Below are 12,307 nucleotides of genomic sequence, written 5' to 3' on the forward strand. Positions count from 1 at the left end.
CATGTTGAAGGCCGTACATTTACCTACATGTATAATAATTTACTTTTGTTATTTGGATGGAGAGTTGTCTCATTGGCACTCACACCACATCTTTAATTCCTTGATCTATGTAAATGTGATTATTATTATTATTTTTGTTACAATTCCTGAATTTGCCAGGTTCACTATTCATATGAAAAAAAATCAGGGTTGTGTGTAAAGGAAACAGGCTAAATTGTAACAAACCCCTATAAAATGAATCCGGGTCCGTTCGCCCTGATTCATGTTCGCCCTAGTACCTGTTCGCCCAGGGTCCATTTGCCCTGATTTTTATTTTTATTCTAATTGTTGTCTAGTCGCATTATATTAAGTATTTGAAGAAAATATGTTAAAGTTTGTTGAAAAATTGACAGAATATTTATATTGCCGCAATTAATTTATCATTAATTTTTCCCTTTGATTTGCAGAGTAGAATACTGGAATACAATGTATTTATCTTTATTGATATTTGTTAACAAAATAATTGTATTCAGTCAATCACGAATGTATGCACTATGACTAGTCTTAAGACTAGAGTATAAATAAATGAACTTGTAAATTTTATCTGTTTCATAATTTACAGTTCGTACTACATCATTGTTTTTATTAATTTCAAAATATATTTTATCAAAACAAAACCAGGGATTCAAATTATTTTGTCATTGAACAATTTATGATCCTAAACAAATCCATAAATTTCAAAAATATACATGATTATAGATATAATTTACCATAGAAATATCTGAATAAGTTTATTCAACTTCATGAAATGCCCTCCACTGGCGGATCCAGGGGGTTTTGACGATCAATGTATTTGAATGGGAGCATATAGTTGGAACACCCGGGAACACCCCCATTTTAAAATGGCTGGTTCCGCCCCTGCCCTCAATGACCTCAATACTAATATTTTTAAAGTAGGGCGAACTCAGAGCGAACGGACCTAGGGCGAACATGTTATTAGGGGGAATGGTCCCGATACCCTATAAATGGCAATAAATATTTATAAATTCATATATTCCAATAATCACAATATTTCTTCTTCTGACCAAATTCATGTTTAAAATATTAAACATGCATAGTATAATTTCAAACATATGGGCCAAAGAGTGTCACATATGTACCTAAATTTATAATGATTTTACCAGGCATGAGACCGAGTGAGTGCATATAACAGTATAATAAATGTAAACAAACTAAATTCATATTAGTCTGGTACACTTTTCATTTGTCAACTGGGAACCAGATAAATGGTAGGTTTTTGTTATGTACGTGTTCATTGGATGTTCTGAAAATACCATCGAATCAGAATTCATCTATCATTGGAATGTTGGCAATTCTCACAACATGGCTACAGGTGGATTGAAAAGAAAAAACGACTCAGATAATGACGTTAAATCAAAGAAACCAAATAATTTTTGGCAAGGAGGGCTACTCACTTCCATGAATGACCCCGATCTCCAAGTATTTTCGGACGAACAAATAACTGTCATCAAAGATAAATATCCAAAAGTACAATTTTTTTTACATTAGGGGTCTTTATATAGGTTGTGGGACTCCAAAGTAAAAGAAAGCATTATGGCACTCTTTTACTTAAGGGGTCCCAAATTTTGTATTACAAAAAAAGAAGAAAGTGGTGTGTTTTTTTAAAGTTTGACTCAATATCTGCATACAAAATTCAAATAAATAATGTGAGGATGAAAAATTAAATGCACTTAAAAAAAAGTAAAAACACAAAAATACTGAACTCCGAGGAAAATTCAAAAAGGAAAATCAAAAATCAAAAGGCAAAATCAAGAGTCCAAACACATCAAACGAATAGATAACAACTGTCATATTCCTGACTTGGTACAGGCATTTTCTAATGTAGAAAGCCAGCGTAAAAAGAAGGGAACTAAATTTTTTTATTTTTTTTTGCAAACATACTTAATGAACCAGGACCCCTAAAGTAAAATCTAAACGTCGGGACCCGTAAAGTAAAAGAAGTAAAGTAATGTCGGGACCCGTAAAGTAAAAGAAGGCCACTGACTGAACTGTGCTGTATATCACTTAATGCATAATAAAGCGTTATTGGCCGCTGAAGAGGTGTATATAGAAATTGTTAACCTCATTAAGGGTAATTCCACAAGGGCATTATACCCATGGTAATAACCCTTACTTTGGTTAACAATTTCTGATAATTACCGACTCAATGGGCCATAATTGTTTCAATATATCTTACCATAGTCTGAAATCAATCATCTTGTTGGTTCGTTCGGTATTTGTGTTTGAACTTATCACACGGGTTAACTATGCATTGACGTCACTACGCTACTACCAGCGTAAAAAAATTAGTGCAGAATATGTTTTTATACGACCCAAAAAAAATTTTGGGATTGTATAATGGTATGATGTCGTCGTCGGCGTCCGAAGACACATTGGTTTCCGGATAATAACTTTAGTTTAAGTGAATAGATCTTCATGAAATTCTTTCAGAAGGTTCAATACCACAAAAGGAAGGTTGGGATTGATTTTGGGGATGATGGTCCCAACCGATTAGAAATTAGGGGCCAAAAAGGGGCCTAAAACAAGCATTTTTCTAGTTTCAGGATAATAACTTGTGTAGAAGTATTTCAATTGCTCTGAAATCATAACGCAATGTTTAAAACCACAAGTAGAAGGTTTGGATTCATTTTAGGGGTTATGGAGCCAAAGTTTAGGAATAAAGGGCCAAAAAGGGGTCAAAACAAGCTTTTTTCTAGTTTCAAGACAATAACTTGTGTAATTGTATGGATCTCTCTGAAATTGTACCACAATGTACCATATAACAGAGGGGAGGCTGGGATTAAGTTTTTGGTTAATTGCCCAAAATATGTAGGAATTAGGGGCCAAAAAAGGGCCAAAAAGAAGCATGTTTCTAGTTTCCAAACAATCATGACAATAACTTGTGTTTAAGTGTATTGATCTCTCTGAAATTGTACTACAAGTTTCAATACTGCAATGGAAAGCATGGGATTGAGTTTAAGGGTTATTGCTCCAAGGGGGGTTCAAAAAGTTGGGGGGGGGATTTTTTGTTTACCATTTTTTGAAGGGCTTCCTTTTTTTCAAAGGAGTTTCAAGAAGAAATCCTTAATTGCACAGTATTGTGCAATAGATTTGTTAGATCTTTGACCACATTAATTTTGTGACAAAAACCTATATTATGTCAAAAAGGAGTAAGTTCGGTATTAAAGGGCCATATTTGGCCCCAATTATAAAGTTCATAGTTACAAGACAATAAATGTTTTAAGTTGCCTAAAAGATATGTTAGAAAGTTTAACAGAACTGTTTTTGTCAAAATTTTATTCTAGCACGTTGATTTTTACATCCCAAATAGGTCAAAATAAAGGGTTTTGGTGAAATTTGACAAAAACATCTAGATTTCAACCAATTTAAGGACCAGGAAAGATAGAGCGCAGGCGTCAACAAACTTAATATTCAAATAAAACATGTGAAATGTCTTCACAAACATTATATTAAAAGATCTTTGTTGTCGACGTATGCGCTCTATGTTTCCTGTCTAATAATTTATGGGAAATTTACCCATTTTCATTGATTTTTTCGTGAAAAATCAATATGAGTACAACTTGTGACGTCATAATGAAACACAAAAACGTAAAATTTTCAACAAAATGGCTTAATATTTCCTATCTTGTCACTGTATAAGCTATAATTTATTGTGATATCGGTCAATAAATCCGAATTTGAAATTGACGCTAAAAATGGGGGCCATTTTAGGACCTTACCAAACATACTCCTTTGATCACAATCCAAATTCAGACAGAATCAAGCTTGAATATTGTGACCAAATTTGCCCCAACTATTCAGGATTCAACCACTGGGGTCGTATAAAGCAGCGCCCTGCGTAGCACCTGGTTTTCTACTCTTTTGAATTAAAAAACAATTCTAAAGATATGTTTTCATTGTTATTCTAAATTATTGCTAAAAATGCAAATTTTCTAATGGCCGTTTCAAACCTGACTTATGAATGCCTAAAAAAATTTCAGAACTTCCCAAAATCCCACTTCCAAATGCCTAAAAACATTTCAGAACTTCACAAAATCCCACCTCCAAATGCCTAAAACATTTCAGAACTTCACAAAATCCCTCTTCCAGCCTCCATTGCTTTGTGAACATTACATTAAGCATCATCAATCTTGTGGCAGACAAATTAGGTCAAGCAAATAGTATTTTTATGAATTTCAAAATGACAAGCACCTAATGTCTTACGCGATTTCCCCCAAAAAACCCATCCAAAACGAAAGGAAAACTATACATTGCTATATGAAAAAACGATGTTCATGCCATAATTTTGTTCAGGAATATAGAGTAGGTTAATAAAAACCGATTTACATTTATTTTTCATATAAAAAAAATTGATTTAATATAAAAAGATCAATATTCTGACCATCATGACCATAGGTAAATAGTAAATATTCATACAAAATTCCATTGATGTCAAATCTCATGACTAAAAATGAGGTTTCCTGTTGAATAAACTCCCAAATTATTGCAAACTATTTCAAAGCAATATCTCATAAACAAATAATATAATTGCCTTAGACTGAAAAAATCAACGTATTGACAATAGAGCTATTTGATTGGGTAGAACTTTTCAATGCATCACGTGATTGTGATGCTGTTGGAATTTCAATGTAAACAAACAGGGTCAGGAGCTTTAGTATGGAACAACATTGTACATTGAGTGACTGAAAAACAATTATGAGTAACCAAGCTTAACAATACATGGTAACAAAAAATCAAAGCTAAGTCTACTGAAAAAGATAAGGAAAAAATGTTCATAGCGGGATACCGAACGAACAAATTAATATATAAAAAGAAAATATTGTAACAGATTGTGAAAACAGTTACCTGAGAAAACTATTTTCTGTCTATTGACATTATGTGTATGTACTAGTCCGAAAAATTTTGATCTTTTATAATAATGAAATTACTATATAATGTAAGATATAATCTGGTTTATCTCCAGACATCCAAGCCTTCCTGTCTGTGGAACATTTTTGACATGCTATCCAAGATGTCTCTGTATTTTGTTGAAAATACTAGGAAGGGGCAATCATATAATTTAGGTCACAACGTACAAATGAATGGACATAAAGAGTGTGGCTAAGTAAAAATATTATAAATTGTTTAATAAGGAGTTCTGGTGTGATTTCTAATGTGACAATTATCCACCATGTCAATGAATTTTATGGGTCGATGATATGGTTGGAAAATTAAAAATGCATTACAAATGTAGCAGTAATTCTTATTTTTATCTCAATTCATTCGCAGGCAAAGTATCATTTCCTTATTATGCCAAAAAAGAACATTCCTAATTTAAAAAGTCTAAAGAAAGAAGACATTGATTTATTAAAATATATGGAAGAGAAAGGAAGAGAATTAGCAAAAAGGTATTTGTTTGGTTTAGGATCTTTTAAAAAGTAATATTAAGATTCCACAAATTAATTTTCTAAATATAGGTATTCTTCTGGTCAGTTGTGCAGGATTTTATGTTTACAATAATATGTTGTTACACAGTCTACAAAGGTGAATGGTATTTATTAGAGCATGCCTTGTTTTTTTATTTCTTAGCTTAACACAATTATTACAATCATTAAAAAGGCTGATTAGCATGTATTCTTTATATATTTTTCCTCTGATTATTTCATTTTCCAATTAACTACTTTCAAAGTCTGTTTCAAATTGTCGAAAAGGGAACTAACTCTTTGATAGAGCAAACTCAATCTCAGCAAAGTTTTTCCTTACCAACACAAAGTATGATAATGATCATGGTGCATAGTCAATGGAAACAGACAATTGTTATGACTTTGTAAATACATTGCACTTTTATGTTAATATTATACAGCAAAATAAGTGGTTATGTCCATGTAAGTTCTAAGGTAACAGCTATTATGTAGTTTAAAGCTTGCTCTTTTTAGAAGACTTGTACATGTATTGAAACTGTTCCTAGTCTACAGTCCTAAGATTTTTTCTCCCCTAAAAAAATCATAAACTGGAGCAAGGATTTGTAAAGTGAGATTCCTTGACTGGAGAGAACAAAAAATACAGTACTGAGGTAATTTGAAAGTGAACTTTTAAATATTAATTATGTTAATTGTATACGCATATATATGTATTGTGTTTTTACATTGTGTTTTAAAATTTCAGTTCTGATGCAGAAAGACAGTTTAGATATGGATATCATAGTATACCCAGTATGAGGTACAGTATGCATAAATATAATGCTGTTGATTTTAAAGGTAAAGTTTAATTTAGAAATACTAGAAAAAAAAATCCAATGATGTACAAACAATTATAAAAAAAAAGACTAAATTGTCAACTAACTTCATTGAAACATTCATGCATAAGTTTTGTCTCCGTTCATTAAAAAAAAGCATCTTGGATAAAAATACCCCTTTTCATATGCACCTGTAGTGAGGACTGCATTATCATCAATAGAATCAATGCCTGTACAGATATATTTTGATTATTTTCCTGGCTAATTGTTTTGTTGAGGTATGATACATTGTTAACATATAGATGTTTAATAAAACCTTGTTAAGGTGGTACCTAACACTACAGGGAGATAACTCTGTAAAGTCAGCTAAACGTTTTAATTACGTTGTGTTGTAAAAGGTATATTAAGCTTCTCAAAGATCAAAATTGGTGTTTGTCAAATTGATATATAACCAGTGTATTTTTTCTGACAAAACGGTTGGTTCAAAATTTTTTAAATTTATATATTTTTATAAAAGTCTCAAAGTTAATACTTTGACAAAATTTTATGAAAATTAAACGAGCCAAATTAATATTAGTGAAAGTGTTGGGTACTACCTTAAATACATAACCCATTAAAGATTTAAATACAGGTAATTTATTTTCATTGAAGTATTTATATTTTTTCCAGTCATTTACACCTACATGTGATAAGCCAAGATTTTGACAGCCCTTGTCTGAAGAATAAGAAACATTGGAACTCTTTTACTACAGAATATTTTGTAGATTCAAAAGGTAACTTCTTTTATCTATTTAGGAAATGGTAAACTGTTTCCTTGCAAATAACTAGTTGTTTATATTATTAATGTAATATAATTAAGGCATATATGAAGTATAAGCTTTAAAAAGATAATAAACCATTATACCTCTGCGGTCGTATAAAGCTGCGAGTCCGCAACTGGTTTTTACCTAGGGGCACCAATCATTCTAGATTGATTGTATAGTGATGGAAAATGTACCACAACTAGATAATATTTACTCTTTTCAGATGATGAAACTTTTGTCATCTTTCATCAGCATTCAAGATGGATGCTACCCATTATTTTTATCCAACAGTTTCAAAAGTTGAAGTACTAGTCTTAAATTTGATATGTGGTGGTATTGGACGTTCATCTCTGAGAACTGAAGATTTTGGAAGATTTTTTTGGGGGGATGAAATTTCAACAACATTTTCCATCAAATTTATTCATTTTGTAGTTTAATTTTTTTAACATATTTTATTTATTAGCATAAAACTTTCTAATATTGGTGGATTTAAGTTTTTAGATACATGTATTTGCAATTCATTTTGTACAGTCACATATGGATGATTTTTGTAGATTTTCCAGATGGAAAAAATCAGTAACATAAAATATTAAATTATTATTGTAGATATAATAAAAACTCTAGAGAAGACTGGAAAGGTAGAACATGAATCCTCCCACTTTACATCTCTATTAAAATCTGATCTCAGGTAAGATGTGCGTAACAGTATCAAGCATTTTATAAAGCTAACTTATTTTAATGAAGAATATTTTGTAGTGCACCTTGGAATTATGATCATGGGTTTAGATATAAAGTAAGTAGATATAAGAAGATGCGGTATGAGTGCCAATGAGACAACTCTCCATCCAAGTCACAATTCGTAAAAGTATTATAGGTCAAAACAGCAATCTATAAAGACTAGTGTAAAACCATTCAAACAGGGAAACCAGTGGTCTAATCTATATAAAAAAAACGAGAAATACTTATGATTGAAATCACTTGACTCAATGAAAAGACATATAAACATAAACAAGTGAACATACAATGACAGAAAAAAATTGATCTATAACACAATGTAAATACAAAATCAATAAGATAAGGGGTGAGATGTTGAACAATATCAGAAAGACATTGATATGATCTACATATTTATTTTTTCATGTAAAAATTTCATGCTTTCATCAGAGAAATTATACTGAATTTCAACATATAATTTTTTTTTTTAAATCCACCAAACAAGATTAATGTTTTAGCAACTTGTATGCATTAGAGATTATACAAGTTCTTATTGTCTATTATCAAATGGCAAAACCAAAAGCTCAAACACATCAACCGAATAGACAACAACTGTCATCTTCCTGACTTGGTACAGGCGATTCCTCATGTAGAAAATAGTAGATTAAACCTGATTTTATAGCTAGTTAAACCTCTCATTTGTATGACAGTTGCATAAAATTCCATTATATTACATGCTAGATAATCTGTTGAATCTTTGAAAAATCTAGCACAAAATAACATCTTATTAAGCAAAAGTTTCTGACACTATTGTTTACCTTCTTTGTTATTTACACATGATAGGTATAAATAAGAATGCATTCTTTTTATTTTAGATGTCATATTTGCAAGAAAGAGATAAAGACAATACCTGCACTAAAAACTCATATTCAGCAGCATAGTTACAAAACAACAGATACATAACCTTAATTGCTTGTGTAAATATAATATATGAGAAAATTTAGTGTAATTGAAATACAGTATCTCCAAAAATGGGAATTGTGTAAAGTATTACTTTCTTTAGTTTACAACTGTGCTGATCCTAGATGTGGCTGTATCATACTTTGTTTTTTTAAATCAGAAATGAAGACATTTGTTTATATCAGGACTGTCAGCCAAGCTTGTATTTGCATGTACTTAAAGAAGGAAAACCATAATTGCTGTGATCTCAATGTTAAAAATTGTTCCATAGAATTTACTCAGAAATGTGAAATAAGTTACGGACAATATTTTATAAGAAAGCTTTATATTCTACAACAATAACGTAGGAAATAAATATAAAAAATGTACCATATTTATTGATTTTTTTTAGTAAATAAAGAAAATAATAAATGTAACTTGATTATTGTTCTTATTGGTACATTAAGCAAGAAGATTAATAGGAAATCATAAATTTTGAAAGTCAACACTATATATGTGACCCACTTTCTGCTATGATATCTGCACATTCTTCCATCATACTATAACATATATTCCAGTGCCTGGAGACATGACTTCAATATCTGTGTCTTCTGTAAAACTGATATTAAACAGTTAATTGTATTATTTCTGATCTGATGTTTAGAGAAGGAACCATAAATTGATATAACCATCCACATACGAATATATCTGTCCCAAATCTAAAATCTTACTAGTGTTGATGCCAGTTCATTGGTGTTCTGTATTCAATGAAATTGAGAATGGAAATGAGGAATGTGTCAAAGAGACAACAAACCGACCATAGAGCAGACAACACCGAAGACCACCATTGGGTCTTCAATGCAATGAGAACCTCCCACACTCGGAGGAGTCCTTCAGCTGTCCCCTTAACAAATATTTATACTAGTTCAGTGATAATGGACGTCACATTAAACTGAATTACACACAAGAAACTAAAATTAAAAATCATACAAAACTAACAAAGGTCAGAGGCTCCTGACTTGGGACAAGTGCAAAACATTGATGGGGTTAAACATGTTTTTTGATATATTAACTCTCCCCCATACCTCTAGCCGATGTAGAAAAACACACAACAATACGCCCAGTTAAACTCAGTTTAAGAGAAGTCTTAGTCTGATGTCATAATAGGTAACAAAAGAAACTAAACAAAATGACTAATACATGAAAAAAAGGGCTACTAGCAGTTACTGACATGTCAGCTCCAGACCACAATTAAACTGATTGAAAGATTGTCTTCATCATATGAAAAACAAACACAATCTCTTCCGTTAGGGGTATAGTATTATACAATCATAACATATATGAGACGAACATAACCCGTGCATGCCAACAACTGGTTTAAGAATAAATGTATCTTATTCCAATGCAAAGACCCTATAAGTTAATCAATATTAAAGCCAAAATATGCAATCTTTAATGACCTGACAAAAGTATCGTAGCTATATCCCTTTTTCATCTTGTTTTTGTTAGCTTTTGATTTGAATATTGACATTTTTCTGCTTTGTAAATTTCCATATAAGATTGGATCTGAAATGCAGGTACCTGAACGTATGAGATGTCTAAGTATTCAAACTCTTTGCTATTTAAAGTTTATGTATGGTATATACTCTGGTCTTTTGTAGATGGCATTATGTTATTCCCTAGATGTATAAGTTTGCTCATGTTGCTCTTTTATTAACCTCAACAATTCTTATATTTATTGATAAAATTGTTTTTTTTTATTTCCCGCTATTATTTTCATATCTAAGAAGCCTACACAAAGATATTTTTTAGTCTATGTTTATCCTTCAAAAGTTTATCATTTACGGGTGATATTTACTGTTAAAGTTTGTTTATTGATTGCTGCTTTTTTCTTTTTTTCTTTAATTATCTGCAATGTAAGTTATAGAAATTGAGCCACAATCTGGCAGCATTGCATACCATATATCTCACAGTGTAGAATACCTTGAATACAAATGCTTACTAAATGACCTTATTTTCATGGTTTAATGACTGCTCGAAAAAAAAAATTTGTCATGTGAATATCTCACTTGTTATGAATAATAGATCATTGGTCATCAAGATTAAAGTTGCATAATTACGTCAACTACATATGTATATCGTACATGGAATGATTGAATGGTGTACATATCAGTAAAAGCAGGTTTGACCTGACCTTGACCCCATGGTCATGATTTATTGGTCAATGTTAAGGTCTGGTGTTTTTGTCTGCATATTATGCCATAAGCAGTTATATGTCAACTATATTTGATGCATGGAATGATGTAAAGTTTACCAGTAAAGTTTAAATTTATCCTTCACCTTATTTTCATGGTATATTGGTTAATGTTAAGTTTCAGTAGTTTGGTTCTCTTCTTTAAAGTCCACTATTAATAGGTGTTTTAAATGATTTCACGTTGATCTAGGTTGTCTGGCAGGATTCATCTGACCTTGACCTCATTGTGTGGTTCATTGGTCAATATTTTCGTGGTTTGGTCTGTTTCTTGTTCACTAAATGTTTATATAAGCAACAGATTAACTATATTTGGTGTCTAGAATGATTGTCAGTAGTACATGTCTATCTGTCAGGTATTATTTATTTTCATGATTCATTGGTCATTGTTGATCATTGTTTAATTTAAAGTGGTTATATTTTGCCAGATCGTATTATTAGCTCAGTAGTCTGTGCTTTGACACTGACATGCTTTTTAACACACCTTTCTTAATTATCTGTTGATATATTTGGAAATAAGAAAAACACATTTTTTCTAGCTTTCTTTTCCTGTAGACCAAGTTTTAGTTCCTTTTATATGAATGAGATACGCTGGTAACCTCGATGTCAGTCTGCAAAAAAATATGCAATTCAACAATCAGATCTTACTATGTCAATAACAATATTGTGGAAATGGAAATGCATGGGAAAATGTAGGAATGTGAAAGTCGTCTATAGTTGCAGTAAAAACATTTTAGAGGAAAAATCAATGACACTTAAACTCTGCAAACACAATACAACAGAACGACATTGAAACAGAATGTATCACTGTTGTGATGGGATACTTTTACAAAACTACACTTCTAAAATGCTTGATATATATATATGCTACTTTTACAAACAAAATATGCGGACGATACTTAGGGGAACATTACAAACTCAGAAGTCGACAGAAACTGGCAACGCCACGAAACAGAAGATAAGAAAACGGAAAAAAAACCATCAAGTTCCCTTATGGAATTGAATTATTTGCCGCAGACTTGCTGCAAGCTTGCGGCAAACAAAAAGTTTACAGGAACACAGAAAATAATGTTTGCAGATATTTGCCGCTAGCTGCAAACTTCTGGCAATTTTGCAGCTTTTTGCTGCAAGCTTGCGGCAAGTTTACAGAAACATCAATGTTTGCAGTAAGATTGCAGAATAAAGAATGTTTGCTACAAGATTGCAGAAAACTTTGACAATTCGATATGTTTGACGCAATATTGCAGAAAACTTTGGCCATTATAAATGCTTGCCAGAACATTGCAATTCACGATATTGACTGGGCATGCCTAGTTGGCACTTCCT

At 31.5% G+C, this 12,307-nt stretch overlaps 1 protein-coding gene across 1 annotated transcript; it reads left to right on the plus strand.

The window, feature by feature from the left end:
- The first annotated feature begins 1,322 nt into the window (after positions 1 to 1,322).
- LOC139514194 (aprataxin-like) lies at positions 1,323 to 9,172 on the plus strand. The gene is made up of 6 exons (XM_071303003.1): positions 1,323 to 1,527; positions 5,329 to 5,447; positions 6,205 to 6,258; positions 6,944 to 7,047; positions 7,684 to 7,765; positions 8,667 to 9,172. The coding sequence occupies exons 1-6, from the start codon at positions 1,363 to 1,365 to the stop codon at positions 8,752 to 8,754; spliced, it is 612 nt and encodes a 203-aa protein (XP_071159104.1). The 5' UTR covers positions 1,323 to 1,362; the 3' UTR covers positions 8,755 to 9,172.
- Positions 9,173 to 12,307: the final 3,135 nt, after the last annotated feature.

Source organism: Mytilus edulis, chromosome 3 (genome assembly GCF_963676685.1).
Source record: "Mytilus edulis chromosome 3, xbMytEdul2.2, whole genome shotgun sequence".
NCBI classification, from domain to species: domain Eukaryota; kingdom Metazoa; phylum Mollusca; class Bivalvia; order Mytilida; family Mytilidae; genus Mytilus; species Mytilus edulis.